General features: G+C 33.8%; 1 protein-coding gene across 5 annotated transcripts in view; it reads right to left on the bottom strand.

The window, feature by feature from the left end:
- Window positions 1–20556, bottom strand: part of MYO6 (myosin VI) — a 217478-nt gene that overhangs the window by 85539 nt on the left and 111383 nt on the right. For all 5 annotated transcript variants that reach the window (XR_006356388.1, XM_044003763.1, XM_044003764.1 and 2 more), the window contains exons 5-10: window positions 19225–19354; window positions 17061–17166; window positions 13690–13745; window positions 8621–8718; window positions 5397–5561; window positions 1636–1716 (exon numbers count right to left, since the gene is read on the bottom strand). Coding sequence is in view for 4 of the 5 variants with exons in the window: in XM_044003763.1 (XP_043859698.1) it covers window positions 1636–1716; window positions 5397–5561; window positions 8621–8718; window positions 13690–13745; window positions 17061–17166; window positions 19225–19354 (636 nt within the window). In the remaining variant the exon portion in view is untranslated. The remainder of the gene's footprint in view (window positions 1–1635; window positions 1717–5396; window positions 5562–8620; window positions 8719–13689; window positions 13746–17060; window positions 17167–19224; window positions 19355–20556) is intronic.

Below are 20556 nucleotides of genomic sequence, written 5' to 3'. Positions count from 1 at the left end.
AAAAAAACAAAAGGTAATTTTAAAACATTAATCCATTATCCATCTATATTTGTAATCACACATATTATCAACAAGTTTTGGTACAGGCAAAAATAAGTATGTTCTCTAAAGAACTAGAAACATTATATTTTTCTCTTTTCTTCAAGTAATGAAAACCATGTTTTTTCTACTCTTCTCCCATTTATGTCTTTCATTCACAAAACTAAGATTTCTAATCCTAACATCTCCTTTAGGGACCACAGCAATGGAATAACTGAATTTCTATTATCTCAGGGAAAACAACCTCTATACAATAGTAAGAAGTTCTAAATATGTCCCTTTGGGGACAAAAGATTACTAATAACAATCAATTGAGCTCTTTATGATTTCCTATTCAAATAAGTCATTAATTTTTTTTCTCTAGACCTATAATTTCATCAGTATGAACTCCCAATACAGAAAGTCCCAGTCTTATAGAGTTGCCTGGGACACTATCAAGTGATTTGCCCTTGGTCAGTCACATGGCTAGTGCATGTTACGGGTAAGACTTGAACCTGTTTCGCTAATTCCAAAGGTAGTCCTCTAATATGCTGTCTCTCATTTTCTATTTATAAACTTTTCCTTTTTTTAAATTTTATTTTGTTTTTTCCCAATTAATAAATATTTATTTTTTCTTCCTCAGATTTCTATTGATTTACAAAATATATAAGTAATCATACTGTAAATTACATAGATATCACAATTATTTGTAACTTGAGTAGGACATTTTTTGTTCTCTTTCCCTTGTTTTTGTCATAGTAACCATTATCAAGTGAGTCAAAAAACTTGAACTCATATTCAAATTTATCTACAAAAATGTTTAATCAAGTCCTCAATATGAATCTTTCAGTAAATTATTAGCAACAATGGAAATGAACATTTTATCTTGATTTTCAGGGTTCTGTAAACACTTTGAAGAGATATGACTTTAAATCATTATATAACTTAAGTAAACTTTGACATTAAGACCAAAAAGACTATACTATTTCATTTCCTAAGTTCAGCTCTTAATGCTTTAAAAATTGTACTTTAGAGTGAAAATGTTATCAAAAACATTTTCCCCCAGGGTATAAGACAAGATAATGATTGACATGCCTATAAAACATTATAAAATATAATGATTATGGGACTTTTTTGAGAAGTTCTAACAATTTAGCACAATTATTTCATTGTATTATCTTTATACATCAATATCAGATATGCATAAAAGCATTTTAACAAAAGTAATTAAATTACTCTAGTGGACAACTAATGAAAGTCAATTTGCATATATTCTACACCTTTTACTGTCTTATATAGCTATAATTTAAGAGAGTACTACAGTAAGTTCTGCACTGTGTTATTAGAAAATAATTTGGGCAGTTTACCAAAATAAATAAATAATTTGAAAAGAGGTCTGGTCAGGCCTAGTTACATGAATACCCTGCGTCCAAGTTTTTATACTGAAATAACTACTACAATGTTACAACAATCATTTTTTAGTAAATCTTTGCCCTGTAAAAATTAGTGAATATAATATTATGACCAAAGACAAACTAACAGGCTAAAATCATGACTAAATATATTATTACTTCTTGTCAAGCATTAAAAAAAACTTTTAAAATGAGTTTACTATACCTCAGGACTTTTGCGGTTCTGTAAAATCTGTTTGTCTGTATCCTTATTAGCAAAGAACCTAGTGCAGCCTCGATTTAAATACTATAACAAAGAAATATTTTATATTATAAATTGATAGAGAAAATCCCATTTTAACTTTTTCAACAATTAATATGTATTTTCATTTGAAGAACATTTAGTTTTAATCCAGTATGTCACTTATTCACCACCTAATACATAAACAATTTGGTTTTTCCCCAGTATCACTAGGACCACAGATGCTAGACAACTAAATACCAATATCCAGCTATAAATAGAAAGAGATTAACTGAAGCACTAAAAATTTTTAAAAAACAATATCACAGACTTCCTATACTTGATAAACAGTAATACTGAAGCTGAATAGTCAACATGACTTTTTTTTTTTTGGCAGGGGCAATGAGGGTTAAGTGACTTGCCCAGGGTCACACAGCTAGTAAGTGTCAAGTGTCTGAGGCCATATTTGAACTCAAGTCCTCCTGAATCAAGGGCCAGTGTTTTATACACTGTGCCAACTAGTGCTCCCTTCAATATGACATTTAAAGTGACAATATAATGCATGATCTGTATCTTTTCTCTAAGATAAACCTCATGATGAAATACTCATTTTAATCTACATTCAGCAAAAAGAGAATTTTGAAATACACTTTGGTGAACCTTTCCTAAAAAGATTTAAAGAGTCAGGATTAAGAACCAACAGGGGTGGGGCAGCCAGGTGGCACAGTGGATAGAGCACCAGCCCTGGATTCAGGAGGACCCGAGTTCAAATCCAGCCTCAGACACTTGACACTTACTAGCTGTGTGACCCTGGGCAAGTCACTTAACCCTCACCGCCCTACCAAAAAAAAAAAAAAAAGAACCAATGGGGGAAGAATAAAACGTCAAATTAGTTGGCCTCTCAGAACCTCAGTGACAACACATTTAAAACACAGTTTAATAATAATACTTGCTGTATTTATCTTAGAGGTTTCTACTTTACTAGACTATAAATTCACTGAAGGCAAGAACTGTATGTTTCTATCTTGCCTATGCTACCTATCTTGTACCTAAGGCACTTAATAAATGTTCATTAAAGGTTGGTCTTAATGAACCTGTAATCAAATGAGATAATTTACATAATGGTACTTGGAATTGAGTAAATGATATAAAAATATGGGTTACTGTTATTTTTCTACCCGTATAGGGAAACATTAACAACGTTAGCTTCTGAAACGAACAGTAAAACACTGAATGGAATAGAAGTCAAAATGTATATACAACTGAAATCTGCCTTCAGCAATGGCTTCCTTCAAGTCTTAACTCGCTTTATGCAAGAAGCCCTTTTCTAGTCCTCAGGCTGCTAGGTGGCAAAATGGATATTGCACCAGGCCTGGAGTCATCTTCCTATAACACTGTTATAGGAATTCATCTTCCTGAGTGCAAATCCAGCCTCAGACACTTAGAGCTGTGTGACTCTGACAAGTCACTTAACTTGATTTGCCTCAGTTTCCAAAATGAGCTGGAGAAGGAAATAGCAAACCACTCCAGTATCTTTGCCAAGAAAACCACAAATGGGATCATGAAGAATCAAGCGGGACGTGACTGAAATGACTGAACAACAACAAAGACTCCCTCTACTGACTATCTACAATTCATCCTGTGTAAAATCTCATTTGTGCATAGTTGTTTTCATGCCGTCTCTCCCATTAATCTCCCTGGAAAAGAGAGTTGTCTTTTCTTATTCTTTGTATCCCTGGAGCTTAGTACAATGACTGATTTAATAAATACTAGCTGATTTGACTTGTACTTTTATACTTGCTTGTATTACAGGAGCTTATTTGCATTAGAGGTACTCAACCCTGAAGTGACTCTATGTAAATGTAGCTTTGTTAAATTTCAATAATTTATTTAGAGCAAAGATTTTCAAGAGGTTCCCTAAGTAGTGGCTATAGTCAAAGAGAACTTTTTGTATTAGTTTGAGAGCTATTTTCAGCATGTATGGGAGGACAGGGAAGAAGAATTGAAAGAGATGGATAAATTAAATAACTATTTAGTTTCCTCTAAATCTGATCAGTATGCCTTCTGTATTTTGTTTGGAATAAATTTCCAGATTATTGACCATCAACCATTCTCAGGTTGTTGACCATTAGCCATTCTCAAATATAAAAATAAAAACATATCTAAAATAAAATATGAGTAATTTGGGATATCAACCCTTTTTCATATTATGCATACTTATTCAATGACTTATAATTGGCTATGCCATTAAAATGAGATAATGGAAATAAAAAATATCACTAGGTATTCTAAAATCTGAGGGGAAAACAATCATATCTACAGAGATGAAAACTGCAATTTAAAATGTAAGTAAAGAGCTTTTGTTTTGTAAGGCACTAACATATTATTTGACAATATAGTAGATTTCTAAAGTGAATATTTCTCTTAAAAATATTTTTGAATGGAAGTTTTTCCTCTCAATTGCTTCTGTTAGACAAATATTTGCATTTAAAGTTAAACCCTCAGAAGGCCAAAGTTTTTGCCATCATTTTAACAAACTGACAGACCATACATATCCTTTCCCCTTTTCCAACTTTGTACAAATGTGGCAATTGTCTCCTTGATACACTTTAAAAATTATTTAAGAAATCTGAATGATTCTAATACTTTGAATTTGCTAAAATATGCATTTAATTAATTTAAATGTTGTCAAACAGGAATTTGTCTCTTTCTAATTAATGCTTTATTTGCTAATATAGATGGATTAGGTAGAGCTCAGGGGGACAGAGCCACTGCAGCAGCAGTTTTAACCCATCTAAAATAGCCTGAGAGAATCTTAAGTCATAGATAGACCCAGTGAATCTGAAATACAATTGTAGAATGATAAATATAATTACAAATACTTTTTCATACATTTTCTGGCTATTGTAAGGCTATTTCATAAAAGGTTGTAGATGTGATGTTAATTGGAGAGTTTGGGAATGATGGATGTAATAGAAATGATAGATGATCCCAAGGAAATAAAACAGCAAAAAAGGAAATCAAAGAAATAAATTAACAAAAAGCTAGCATAATCATGGGTTTGATTATAAACTCCACTTCTAAAATGGTTCCTTTAAAAAATTTACCGACAGTTCTGAAGAAGACCAATAATTTACTTGCTTTGTACATCAAACAATTTTCTCCTCAAATTAGTCAAAGTTTAAGTTTAAACCAGCACGTTTCAATTATTGCATATTCCTAAATTGTGCAACTTGAACAATATGATTTTTACTTGTACATATCCCACAAATTTACCATCATTTTCACTCTTTGCAAAATGAGAAAAAATTCAAATAGACTTATTTAGTACACCTGTGATTCTACCAAGGTGAGTGAGAAGATTAAGAACTAAACCTTTGATTTTATGGGTATAAAGAATTTTCAGGTGAGGGAATTTCTTCCACCAATACAAATCAGGACCTTTTCTGAAACTTAGAGTCTTAAGAGAATTGCCTAGAGCACTGAGCAGGCAAATAATTAGCTAGAGTCACAAATATAGTATGTGGAAGTGGAAGAACTTGAACTGAGTTCTTCCTGGTTTTGAAGCCAGCTCTCTATCCACTATACCATACCCCTCAATTTGGTGGTTCTACCATGTTATATTTAAATTGTATATAATGAACACTGGACTAAAATATGTCTGATATGTGATCTTGAATCCGAATAAAACAAACTACACAGTAAAATTAGACTATGTTATCATTAGAAGGATGTCTTCTTCTTACCCGAAAATTATCTGGGGAGCTTAAATGAAGCTTTTCCCTAATATCTTCAGAAGCACCAGCACACAGCCGGTAAAAGATATGATAATTTCTTTCTTCTTTGCCTTGAACACAGATCCTAGATTTCTCTAGAAGGTAATGTGAAACAAATCCACCAACAACTGCGTTCTAAATAAAAAAAGAAAATATGTTTTTTCTTTTTTTTTTTTGCTATGTACTTGACAAACATCATCAAACACTAACATTTTCACATAGCCAAAACAGAAAAAAGAAAATTCATGAAACCATAAATCTCTATTATGTCCTGCTTGCACATTCAAAAGAATATAACAAATTAAACATGATTCAAACCTATCCTGCTTGTCTTCAGGTCCTTCTGTTCCATTCTGTGCGTTTTTTTAAAAAATGCTATGATGGCCACCTTTTTCTTTCCTTTGCGTTACTTTTGTAGAGGGAGAGGTATCCTGATCACTAGTTCCCCCCCTTCCTTCCAAACTCCCCTCAACCTAAAACAAGCCCTTTCTTATAAAAAATGAGCATAATAAAGCAAAACACATCCAAATCCACACATTGGCCATGTTCACAAATACTTCAATCTCCCCCTCATCTCCCACCTCTCTGTCAGAGGGGTGGCTAATATGTTTCATTATTAGTCATTCGGAGCATATGCTTGCAGAGATCAGCAATCTTAAATCAGGAAATTATTTTTTACAAAAATACATTAATTTATAAAGAAAATATATCATCTTTTCTGATAAACTGTCCCCACAATTATCTGTGCATGAACAAATATTCCACAAAAGACCCATTTCAATGTCTCATTGTGGCAATCAGTTCAGGTGACCTCTGGAAGAATAAGATCCTAGCAATAAACTCTGTCTGCTGTCCAAATCCTAACCTAGCCAAGACCATAGAGGTTCAGCTGCAGCAGGATGGCAGCCAAATGAATAATTTTTTGATCATAGTAACCTATGAAACAGAGTGGGAAAATGTTTAATGGCCCTTAATCTAGTGTAGCTCCTTTCTGCTTCCACAGTGAATGGTGGTAGGAGGTAGAAAGGCAAGGTATGAAGAGTTAAAGAAACTCTGTAATCTCCTCAAAATCAGATTAACATATAAATTGATACTTAATGATTTCAGTACACAGACAAAGATAAAAAAAAAAGTTTGAAAATACGGTTCTGGTGAGGCAACTAGATGGTACAATAAATAGAATGCTCGACCTGAAGTCAAGAAAAGCCTGAGTTCAAATGTGACCTCAGACATTTATTAGCTATGTGACCCTGGGTGGGTCACTTCACCTCTGTCTACCTGGGGACAATAATAACATCTATCTCATAGAACTGTTATGAGGATAAAATGAGATGACATTTGTAAAATGCATTGCAAACATTGAGGTATTATATAAATACTATTATTACTCATATACTAAATTATAAAATAGGTAAAAATAGAATTAATAAATTACATATCTTTGGGTCTTTGTATCATGAATATTCTCTTTGAGAAGAGATTATGAAGGCACAGACTTTGGCAAGCAAGGAATATTCCTTCCCCCCTCCAACCCTACCTACAAACACACACACAACACACACACATACACACACACACACACAGGCATGCACACACACAGGCATGCACACACAATTGACTATATTTGAACAGACAAGAAAGAACTGGCTACTGATGCAGGAGTCCATGCAAACGAGTTGTCTGTGTGAAAACTTGACTAGTTACCAGAAAGCTACAAACCAAAACTGAATGAAAAGAAAGGTTAGAGAGACAATACCAAGTGAAATTAAAAGAGCAAAGACTGAAATTCCTTGAACTCATATATGACCATCTCATTCTGTTCAAATAATCTCTTGGATCACTATTATCTTTAAGTAAAGATAAAAACTCTTCTCTTTGTTATTTAAAGACCTTCACAACCTGTTTCCAGCCTCTTTTTCAACAGTGATTCCACATCACGTACTCTATGATCCTGTTTGCTACTCCCCATAAAGATCATCAATGTCCTTTCTCTTTGCCTTAGCCTCACTTTCTCTTATAACCTGTAATATGTGCCTCCCTTAAAACACTCTTTTCAAGTGCCGCCTCCTTTAAAAGGCCTTTCCTGATTTTCTTAGTTGTTACCCTTTCACTATCATTGTTTATTTTTTCAAATATACTACTTATTTGTAAATAAGTCATAGCCTGTTAATAGAATGTAAGCTCCTTTAGAACAGGGAACTTCACACTTGTATATGTATTCCTGTAATGTAGCACACATGCTTAACATGGATCTTCCTACAAAAACTGGTCCCCTTATACTTGTTCTTGCTTTTTTTGTTTTCTCTCCATACATTCTCCATGCCAATCAAAGTGATCTATCTGCAGTTTGCTAATGTGGCATCCTATCACCTCTTTCTGTGCCTCTACTCTGGGCAGAACTAACCCTTTCCATTTCTGCTTCTTAGAATCTCCATCTTCATTCAAGACTGTGCTTAGGGGCACCTCTTATGAGATACCATTCCTTTTCTCCCAACACTGTTAGTGATCTCTTTCTCCTCAAATAATCATGTAGATGCTTCTCAGCTGACAGACTTTCCCTCTTCAACAGAATGTAAATTCCTCAAGGGAAGAGGATTTTCTGGGGTTTTGTTTGCACCCAGCATAATATCTTCACTATAACATGTGCTTAATACATTCTTGTTGAATTAAATTAGGGGCCATTAACAGAAATCACAAAGGGGTAACAGGTTTTGAGGGAAAGAAAATAAGTTCAGGATTTCACATTCTAAGGGATATAACAAAACAGAAAAGTTAACCGTCTCTAATAATAACAAAACCACCAATGATTCTAATTCCAAAATATAATAATGTTACTATGCTTTTTCAGCATTATAAAAATAGAGGATTAATTCAAGTTTATTTTATTTTAATGAGTTTTCAATGTTATATAAAAGACTCTAGCAATATAATAATGGCTACTCTTAAAATGAGCTTTAGCATGGGCTTTCTAAAGTTCATGATAATATTATTTAGGTGCTCTCAAATTACCTAAAGGCAAAGGAGGTATTAAATAGAAGTAGTAAAGGTATAATTATATCTCTCTATTTTCCAGGAATACAATCGTTGCCTGAATTTATCAAGAAATGAGGAAGAACTCTAAATCTTTTAACATCTTTGCACTTATCACAATCATACACCAATATAACATGCCATATCCAAAAATTTCATCTTACCTTTTCATTGAAATGTATTTCAACAAATTTTCCAAAACGGCTGCTATTATTGTTTCGAACAGTCTTTGCATTCCCAAAAGCTTCTAGCAATGGATTGGCTATTGAGAAGGATAAAAGTAAAACAATTTCATCAAAAGACTCACTTGCAAGAAAATTTTAAAAACGAACTAGTACCTTTCACCTTATTTACTCATACCTAATAGCAAAAAGAAGCGGTTAAAAATAAATGTCAGGGCAGCTAGATGGCACAGTGGATAAAGCACTGGCCCTGGATTCAAGAGGCCTCAAGTTCAAATCCGACCTCAGACACTTGACACTTACTATCTGTGTGACCCTGGGCAAGGCACTTAACCCTCAATGCCCTGCCCCCCTTACCCAAAAAAAGTTATAAAAAAAATTAATGTCGTCTAGTCAATATTATCATTTTTAGTGCAGTATGGAAGATTTTATTTTTAAAATAGGTTACACAAAAAATGAGTTTTTTCCATCCCCCACAAATCAAGAAATGACTTCAACAAAAAATTGAACAAGAAGCTCTAAAAGCAATAATTCCACAGTTCAAACACATAAACCTGCCTTAAAAAGTTTTCAAACAATAAAATAAGATTTTCATGGCAAGATAAGGGGGAAATATTTAATTCAGAACTTCCCCCTTTCTAATTTTCTCACTTGCAAAAATAACTTTTAAAATTACTTTCTTTGTGTTGCCAAGATAATGGCATGAGATAGATGAAATTTGGCAGTAATCCACCTGAGTGGATTACTGGTTGATTTGACTGGATTAGTAGTTGACTAGATTCTAAGCACATCTGGCTGGTAATTGAGGGTACTTAAGAAATCATGGTTCTCAGAATCTAAAAATACTTTGAACTTCCGGCCCAGTCACCCAACCAGCTTGAAGAACCTCCCATTTCTGGGAGGGGACTGGAAGGAGGTAGGAGGCTTGCGCAGAGAGCGCTGTCGCTTTTTGGTTCCTGACTTGACTGTGGTGGAGGTGCGGAGACTCCTGAGGACTTCACAGGAAAATTGAGGAAAGATAGGATTGCCAGGCTGTAGGAATTCTGTTCTCAATCTTTCTCTTTCTATTTTTCAATAAACCTTAAAAACCTACACTCGTTTAATCAGTGATTTTAGTCAGTTTCCCCAAAAACTGGGGGAACAGATTAGAACCCACATTTAGAATTTAAAATTACACAGTGTGAATATTAAAAGACATCCAATGGAGTTGTGAACTTATCCAACCATTCTTTTTTTTGGGGGGGAGGGGGTTGTTTTGGGGTTTTTTGCAAGGCAATGGGGGTTAAGTGACTTACCCAGGGTCACACAGCTAGTAAGTGTCAAGTGTCTGAGGACACATTTGAACTCAGGTACTCCTGAATCCAGGGCCAGTGCTTTATCCACTGCACCACCTAGCCGCCCCGTATCCAACCATTCTGGAGAGCCCAAAGTGCTATAAAACTTTGCATATCCTTTGACCCAGAAATATCACTACTAAGTTTGTACCCCAAAGAGATCAAAGAAAAAAAGAAAAGGACCTATATGTACAAAAATGCTTATGGCAGCTCTTTTTGTTGGTGACAAAGAATAGGAAATTGAGGGGATGTCCATCAATTGGGGAATGGTTGAACAAATTGTGGTATATGATTGTGATGGAATACTACAGTTCTATAAGAAATGACAAGCAGAATGCTTTCAAAAAAACCTAGGAAGATTTACATGAATTGATGAAAAACGAAATGAGCAGAACCATGTTCTCCATGAGAACACTGTACACAGTAACAATACTGTATGATGATGAAATGTGAATGACTCAGCTCTTTTCAGCAATACAGTGATACAAAACAATTTTGAAGGATTCATGATGAAAAATGCTATCTACCTTGAGAGAAAGAACTGATAGCATATGAATGCAGACTGAAGCATGCTTTTTTTACTTTATTATTCTTGTTTTTATGGTCTGTTTTCTTTTGCAACATGGTTAATGTTAAAATGTTTTTCATGACTGCAAATGTATAATCTATATCAAACTTTTCTTTCTCAAGGAATCTGAGACTAAAACTTTTTTAAAACAAATGTTAAAAATTTTTTGTTTACACGTAAGTTAGAAAATAAATTTAAAAAGCACCAAAGATGCCTTCTCATCTAATAATTACAGTATTAAGATATAATAAGTAGATATAATTTTTTCACTTTTACAATATGTATCATATACTTAGAAAACAAAATCAGAAAGAACTTTTTTTTTTTTGCAAGGCAATGAGGGGTTAAGTGACTTGCCCAGGGTCACACAGCTAGTAAGTATCAAGTGTCTGAGGCCGGATTTGAACTCAGGTACTCCTGAATTCAGGGGCGGTGCTTTATCCACTACACCACCTAGCTGCCCCCAGAAAGAACTTTTTAAAAGCATTCTATTTACAATTGGGATAACACCCAAAATGTCTAAAATATTTATCTTTTTTAGCTTTCTTGCAAAAAAAATTTCATATTCCATTCAGTAATCTAATTAGTGTTCCATAACTGCTTGTGCTGAGACATTTTCTTTGATGTCATTTAATGCTCATTCCTTTTAGTCTATCCATAATGTAATGGGGCAATAATTCATCCTTCACTATCATTGCAAACATTTCTTAGTCATTTTGCCTATATGTTTGCCTAAATGATATAATCATTAAACTTGCCTTCAAAGGTTCTGCTTTGAATCTTTTCAATCATCACAATCTGTCTTCCTTACTCTGCCCTCTAAAATCATCCTCTTTTTATTTACCAAAGTTTAAAGACCCCAAAGTAGCAATTTAGTAAATTATTTTAAAATTACAATAAAAATATAGTTTTTACTCCTGAAAATACCCTCACTGTAAATACAACTTATGCAAATTCCCTTAAAGGTATATTTTGAAAAGTGCCTAAATTTTTTAATATTAACAAATGAAATATTTTTGCACTATTTATAAAGTGCTTTTTTTTCAGAGTAACTTACAGATAACTCATTTGATTCTCACAACAATGCCACAAGGGAGGTGCTATTATTATTCCCATTTTACAGTTGAGGCTGGGGCAGGAAGAGGTAAAGTGACTTGTCCAGAGTCACAAGCTTGTATGGGTCTGAGGTCACATTTGAATTCAGATCTTTCTGACTCCTAGTCCATCACTGTAGCTACTGAATCACCTATTTAATTAATCACTGCCCACAGCCAGCACCCCAACCCAGAAGCAATTCCTGTTGAGAAGAGGCCAGCTACTCCCTCCCAACTACCACATGCATGGCAGACAAGCCAGCTCAGTTCAAATATTGAAGCACCCTGAGGGAGAGACAGGATGTAGCATATGCCAAACAAGTCAAACTACCTCCATCAACTCCACCACCACATCCTTTCTCTCAGATCCTGATGGAAGTAGCCCAGCATTTTGAACTCAAATACAAGTGCCATTCCCCCCTACTCTCCCCCCAACCCTGACTACTTGCCCTACTTCCAGATCAGGTCTCATAGCCACCACTCAGGGAAACAAACCCTGAATAGATAGGACGTAACAACTGCTTCTCCAGTTGCTGCAGACCCACCTCTTCAGCAGCTACAGCTACTGAAGAGCCAGAAAAGGTTTTCTCCATCGAAAGTCCTTGGCACTGGGGCAGCTAGGTGGTGCCCTGGATTCAGGAGGACCTGAGTTCAAATCCAGCCTTAGACATTTGACACTTACTAGCTGTGTGACCCTGGGCAAGTCACTTAACTCTCATTGCCCTGCCCCCCCCCAAAAAAAATCCTTGGCACTGTCAAATGGTTATGATATAGATATCGATATGATCTTATCAGTAGAAATAATTACCATTTGCTCTGCCTAGTGCTTTGCACTAAGGACCATAGCTTTTTCTATTTGATTTGAAGCTGACCCCTCTTATATGTATTTTGTCACCCATTTGAATGTGAACTGTTTAAGAGCAGGGATTATCTTGTTTTTCTACTGTAGTGCCGGTATAGGGTTTTGCTCATAGTAAAAATTTAATAAATGCTTTTTAATTCATTCATTCATTCATTCACTTGGTTTATCACCTAGTAAGTCGCAAGATAGTTAATTTTGGCTACAACAGTTCCCAAAAATAATCTATTACATTATAGAGGGACAATGATTTGCTTGAATGGAAGAAGCTCACACTGATGAAATTACAGATCTTTAAAATATTGAAGCATTCTATAAATTTATTGAAAGGGTACCTTATGCTGAATTAAAAAAAATAAAATTATAAAAGAAAACAACCAGAGACATGACTTAGTCTCTTTAAGAAAAAAAGTCCAAAGTCAGATGCATAAAATAATATATTCTGAAATAAACATGTGCTATGTACATAGAAGGTATTTAATAAATGCTAGCTATGTAATAAATGTCTTGAGAGGAAGTTCAATAGCTTCCATACTTAGTCAATGTAGAGATAAACACTTGACATGACTTATAGGAGGAAACAGAGAGTTAGGATTTAAAGATGATGTTGATAGCCTAAGAAAAGAAAATGTTCACCTTTCTAGCTAATAATCTATTTTGTTTTGTTTTTTTTAAAGTAATCATGAGACAGCTAGGTGACACAGTGGATAGAGCACTGACCCTGGAGTCAGGAGGACCTGAGTTCAAATCCGGCCTCAGACACTTAACACTTACTAGCTGTGTGACCCTGGGCAAGTCACTTAACTCCAATTGCCTCAACAACAACAACAACAAAAAGTAATCACCACAGTCTTACCATGAAATATACCTATACCAACTTAATAGCTTTAAGACTATTATCAACATTTTGCCAAGAGAGGATTAAATCATTTTTCTTTATTACTTAAAAAAAGGGATAAAGAGAGACAATATGGATCCTAGACACTCTGGTTATTTAAAAAAATAAAATGACCAAATGTTTCACACTAATTATAACTTCAGTGAAAAACTAATGAGACTAGTCATTCTCCTCATTAAAGTAAAATAAAAATATCTTATATAAGTCTTACACTAAATGGCAAGAGATAAGGATTCCACTTAAGTTACTTTTAGTAAATGTCATAAAATAAAAACTGGATTCAACTTTTTAAAAGTACCTTCCACAATTCTATCATCAATATCTTGGCCTGTACCATAGGATTCTGTGAGATACCTGTTTAAAAAAACAAAATATAAGAAATAGTATTTAGATAATAATGAAATATTATATTCATAATTGTAATAACATTATTAATGTAGTTAAAACTAAAACTTAGATCAAGAAAAATGAAAATTATAAAAGAATGATAAATGATAGTGAATTTAAAGATTATGATTTTGAACTTTTTTTATATGATTGTTGATGGTTTAGTTTTCTTCCCTTGAAAAATTCCTGTTCATATCTTTTGATAATTTATCTACTGGGAAATGATTCAGTCATAAATTTGAGTCAGTTCCCCATATAGCTAGGAAATGAGGCCTTTATCAAAGAAACTTGACAGTAAGGTTGTGGTTTTTTTTTCATTTACCTTCTTCCCTTCTAATTTTATCTATATTGGTTTTGTTTGTACAAAAACTTATTAAGTTTATGCAATCAAAATTTTCCATCTTATCTTCTGTGATTCCCCCATATTACCTTTTTGATCATAAACTATTCTACCCATCGCTTGGAGATTATGAGTTTTGGTTATGGTGACATCGATTAAAAACATTTTAAATACTTAAATTATATAATCAAAATTGTACATTATATCTTCTGTGATTCTCTCTGTCTCTTGTTTGTGCAAGATCTCCTCCACTATCCATCGATCAGAAAAAAGTAACATCCTTCAAATTGGTTGTGTGTACACATAAAATATACAGTAATCTGAAGACTATAATAAAATTAACCTTTTGTTAATAAGTTCTTTAACTAAAGTCCTATACCAAAGTTTCATGGTGCCATGGAAGTATTGTGGCATTGTCTAAGGCTACTCAGTGCAACACAAAGTTCAGGCTAGAAAGGGTTTGAGTTGAAAGACAATATGTCTTTCAGATATAGACTAGCCTACATAAAGAGAGGTTCATCAGGACAGCTAGGTGGCACAGTGGATAGAGCACTGGCTCTGGAGTCAGGAGGACCTGAGTTCAAATCCAGCCTCAGAAACTTGACACTTACTAGCTGTGTGACCTTGGGCAAGTTACTTAACCCAATTGCCTCACCAAAAAAAAAAAAAAAAAGAAAAAAGAAAAAAAAAAGAGAGAGAGGCTCATCATCAAAAGTTTGGCTACTAACTAATAAAATTTTACTTAACCAGAACAATTCTTGAAAACTGACTAAAGAAATGTTGATTGGCCAGGTCCTTCCTGACTCTAGTGCTAGCCATCTAGCCACCAATATCCCTTTAAATGAACAAAGATGAAGCAAACTCATTTACAAGTCTGAATGTGGTTTCTCTTTCCTCTCTCCCAAAGCCAGCTAAAAAATTCAATTTTGAGAAATGTAGATGTCTATACTAATGGAAAATACAAATACTCACAAAAATCTTTTGAATATTAATGTGTTAAAATGAATCATATATTTGAGAAAGAAAAAAAAGAGCACATTAAGGAACAAGATTTGAAATAGAAAACAAAAACTAGACACCAGAGGTTGTTTTCATCTTTATTATTTTTTTTAAATGTTAGAACTCTAAGACAAGTACTGCTCAAAATTACAGCTCTTTTAGAAATAATATATTGAAGCTTACTACTATGTCCTAAAATATGTTGTAGGCACTTGCCTGAATCAGTGAACTGTCACTAGAAACCATACAGGTTGAACTGGATGCCCTGAGAGTACTTGGACCTTAAGTATAAATATTAACAACTCGGTAAAGGAAAAATCTCTTGATACTTTGCTCTACAGGTTCCTTTCAAACAAAAAACTTGCAGTAAGGAAGAACTGACCATTTTCTAAATGGTGAAAAGGAAGCTATGAGTGAAACAATAACAATCTGCCATTTCAAAATCTGAAAACAATTAGTCATTTCCCAGTATATAAAGAAGAGCAAAATCCTAAAAAAGTATTTTCAAATTTTCATGAACACTGTTTTAAATTCAACTTAATTCAACAAATATTATAGTATGTATTAGCAAACAGTGTGCTAAGAGAATTGTGATATAAAAATGTCACACGTGCCATAACACCTGTCTTCATGTAGCTTAAAGTTTACAAAGTAACACAACACAATCACTTCTTTGTCCTAGTATTCACCTCAATCATTTAATATTTGCAATACTATCTATGCTGCTTTATTTCAAAGAGAATAGTTTCTAATTTCCATAGATTGAAGGCAGCTAGGTGACACCCTGGAGACAGCACTGGAGTCGTGAAGACCCATGTTCAAGTTTAGCTTCAGCCACTATAGGAGCTGTGCGACTCTGGGCAAATCATTTAACCAGCCTCAGCTTCCTCAACTGTAAAATGAGGATAATAATAGCACTTACCTCCCAGAGTTGTAAGGAAAAGATGAAATAATATTCGTAAAACACTTAGTATAGTACCTAGCACACAGTAGGCACTATATAAATGCTAATAGTACTAGTAACAGCAGCAACAGCAGAAGTAGTAATAGTAGCAGTATTACAAATATTAAGATAGTCGTAAAAGATAAATAGCTGACATTCACCTAGTACTTTTAAGGTTTACAAAAGTACTTTGCATGGGATTTCATGTGATCCTCAAAAGAGCTCCCTCTTATTATTATTATTCCCATTTTAAAGATGAGAAAATGGTAGCTCAGACAAGTTAAGTAATTTTCTTATGGTCATAAAGCTAGTAAGTACCTAAGGCAGATTAAAAACCAGGTAGTTCCTATGTCCAGACACTATATCCTATCTTTAGGGCCAAGTGTGAACTAATTTACAGGTGTCAATGTGTCTTCATTATCCCTAAAGCTAGCAGAAATTATTTTATTTTAAGAAATACAGATTAAGAGTAAACTATAGGGGCAGCAAGGTGGCACAGTGGATAGAGCACTGGCCCTGGAGTCAGGAGTACCTGAGTTCAAATCCGGCCTCAGACACTTCACACTTACTAGCTGTGTGACCCTGGGCAAGTCACTTTACCCTCATTGCAAGAGAGACAGAGACAGAGACAGAGACAGAGGGAGGGAGAGAGAGACAGAGACAGAGAGAGAGAGAGAAAACTAGAGCATAAGGGGGAACAACAAAAAGGTATCATGGGGGGGGAACAGGGTGGAGGAAGAAGGGAAGAGGAAAGTTGAGAAGAGAGAAAGAGGGAAAGTGGAGAGGAATGGAAGCAAAGAGAAAAAGGGGGAAAGAAGAAGGAGAAAGTCAAAAATAAACATACAATCACCAGAATCATTCTGGTAGCAAAGTTTTTGTTGTAATTGTTGTTGATGTTATTCAAATACTACCATAAGCATTTATATATCCAATCCAAAGTATGCCCCAAAACACACATCAGTCTAACAATAGTTGTTTAAGTTTGCAGCCAGATACTCACCTAAGAACAAATTTAGTATTTTCAGTTTTGCCAGCACCTGATTCTCCAGACACAATGATCGACTGACTCATTTTAAGTACCTTCATGTCCCGAAAAGCTTTGTCAGCTAAGACCAAAATAACATGACAAATGAAGGGTATCCAAAACTATGTTCACCAAATTTATCTTATGTATAATACTCTACTTTTATTCTAGAGAAATTATATTTTGACAAAACAAGAAATACAACATAAGAGAAAATATATCGTGAAATTCATAAATGCATTTTGCTGTTTAAAAAGCTCCCATACTTTTCACAGTTTAGTAAACATGAAATACAAACAACTACACTATTATTTGTGTACTACAATAACTCTATTGTGAGCTGTACCAAGGATTTCTACCACTAAAACTAATCTCCACAGACAATGCAAATACATAGTAAAGAATGTTCAGTACAACATAGTGAAGTTCCCAAATAAAAAGGGGCATGGAAATGAGTTGTTAATTTCAAAATTCTATAATGTAAAAGGGTATTTAGGAAACAGTGATAAAACTGAAATCAAACTGAGGAATTGGGTGTTTTTAAAAAATTTTATTAGAAACTCAGTATAAATATCCAGAAGTTAGCATTTCTAAACTTCTAGAATTCTGCATTCTAGAAAGTAAAAAAAAAAAATCACTCTCTGAACTTCCTTAAATTTATTGCTATTATGTATTCTTCACACTGCTCTGCCTAATCCAACATTAAAGCTTATAAATTGCATAAATTTTAAGCCTATGTCAAAAGAAGTAACTATAGACTTAATTGCACATTTTGTTAAATAAATTCTAAATAATCATAATCCAGGTTCACAAAAGATTGCTGGAAACCTTGATTTTATGACTAGGAATCTATTTATCTTATGTCAATCATTACTAACCTATAATCTGCCCAAAACAGGCATGGTATTTCAGTATATGCTTCAAACTCTCAAACACGAGGCTAACTTGAAAAAGTATTCCTATTCAAAGTGTATACCACAAACAGTTGTGCCTATTCAACAAGGATATTACTTGTAGAAAAGTTCTAAACTCAGGTTATTGTGTCATAAAGACTTTGTTAGAGGGTTTCAGGGAAGACTTGTAAAATGGCAATCAAACTTGGCAAAGTCTCTAGAATGGGTAAAAATTATTCACTTCTCAAAAAGCTCCCTTGAAAGTAAACCAATATTTTAAAGTAGAGTAGCCCTCATGCTATAACATTAGATTCTGGATGCCTTTCATGCTTCTTTTTAATTAAATGTTCAATAAAATGCTAGAACTATATCCTCCTGTCAAGATTACAAAAGAAACAAAGGCAAAGATGAAATATGAAGGAAACACCAGCACCTGGTTAAGGCTCTGCTGATAACACCTAATAGCTCTCAGACTGGCTTATGTCTGAAGCCATGAAAAGTAAAATTGTAACCTTGCATATGCAGTGATCACAAGAGGCACAAGAGGAGAATCCACCCATCCGGGTATTTATTGACTAAAGTAAAATCATTTGTGTCTTAGTAATACTTAGAGGGGAAAAAAGGAAACAATTCTCTTTGACACATGGAATATATTATACATGTTGCTTTCAATCTTATTTCTCTACAAAACCCGTTTGCAAAAAAAAAATTGTATACATTATGATCTCACAGTTCAAGAACCTCATAACATTATATTCAATGGTTGAAAGACAGCCTAGGCAAGAATAGCATAATCCCCTTAGAAGTGGAGATTTAACAGCCTATGCCCAGAACATTATGAAGGAAGGTATTTACGAACTGTGTCTAATGCATGTTGAGAACCCCAAAAGTCATTGGATGTCAAGCTCTCATAATTAATTTTCAACTTAGAAGAACTGTCTAAAAAAACATGGCATATTTCAAAATTTATGCCAAGGATGGAAGAAGATATATAACCATATGCTATAATTTCAGAGCAAAGGTATGCCTTGCTGCATGAGGCAACTTGTAAAAATGTTTCCAAGATGATACATATTTCTCAAGTAATAGCTTTTCTGAATCACATATTGAAACACTAAAACTCTTCTTTATCTGAAAGGGTAAAAGGTAAAAGATTTGAGTACATTTCTACAATAATAAGAAAGAAATCATTCAAAATACCTAGTTCATGAAAAAATAAATTAGCAAATGATTCTTAGATTACATACCAACTGCAAAGACGTGAGGTGGCAATACTCCAAGAGATTTTCCTTGATATTGCTTAATTGTTTCTGAAGAATATATTTTAGGTATGTCAAAGTATGGGTTCACTGCAATCAGGATGTTGGCCACATACGTCTGAAAATTTGAAAAATAATATGTCTATTAATGCAATAGATTTTAATCTAAATTAAAATGAAATGAGTTGCTTTTAAGAATTCACTCATTTCCATTTTTAATGACATCAAAAAGACTACAGAATGAAATCAAAACTACATGGAAAACCATTAGATCACAATGACATAAAGTTAGGGATATTTTAAATAAAGTTACGTACTATTTGACAAAATGCATTGTCCATATGTTAAACATTAAAAATCAACAGTTGTCTCTAAGTTTACAACACTAGCTGGTATTTTTAGAAATCTAAAAATAACCTTTTTGTGCAAAGTGTTTTTTTGTTTTTGAAGATGCAGGTAATGGACTTTTATCATTTTGCAGTCATACTATGCTAGTATCATAATAAAAATGTATGGTAGGTTTAACTTAAATCCTAATTAAAGATTATGCTACATATATAGTAAAACAAAATGAAATGTCACCTCCAGAAGCATCCAGAGGATGTAGTCAATGCTTCCAGACATAAGTAGCATTACACAAAGGAATAATGGATCTAGATATTTGAGAAAACAGCATGACAATGGAACCCAAAAAATTATAGGGCTTAAATCGAAAAGTAGCACCCCTACATTTATAATTTTTATCTTACCCATTTGGGAAATTACCTAAATGCTACCAAATGTCCACAAAAGAAGAATGACAATTTACAGGGCTCTGTACTAGTGCTATCATCAAGTCATGCTTCAATTTTGGTCAATTTGACAATGATCAGATATTCTGCAGTTTGAAGCAAATTTAAATGCTTCGATACTTTTAAAAATCTATTTTAAATACTAACATAAAATACTTAATATAACTCTAGTAGTTTAGTATATACAGCAGATACCAAAACACAAATACATAATTAAGCAATACACACAGTAATAAACATGGTGAGTTAATCACTGCAATACTGCCAAGCACCAAAACCCTCTAGGACACCAAAGGCTCTAGAGATTCATGGATCTCTACAAGAATTTGTTATAACTTTAAGACTTTGCCATCATCAAATTCTAAGGCTTACTTTGGATTCTGCTGTAGTCACATAGCCCTAAATTTCAACAGTACTACTACTGCCACCCACTGCCAAGTATACTTTATAGTGTTTGATGAGCAAACTTAAGCACCATTTTAACATTTATAATTAACCGGTGACTTTAAAAGGCAGAGACCTAAGAGAG

The sequence above is a fragment of the Dromiciops gliroides genome, chromosome 4 (genome assembly GCF_019393635.1).
Source record: "Dromiciops gliroides isolate mDroGli1 chromosome 4, mDroGli1.pri, whole genome shotgun sequence".
Lineage (NCBI taxonomy): Eukaryota > Metazoa > Chordata > Mammalia > Microbiotheria > Microbiotheriidae > Dromiciops > Dromiciops gliroides.
Note: the sequence above shows the minus strand (reverse complement) of the source record. Positions and strands in the feature narration are given on the sequence as shown.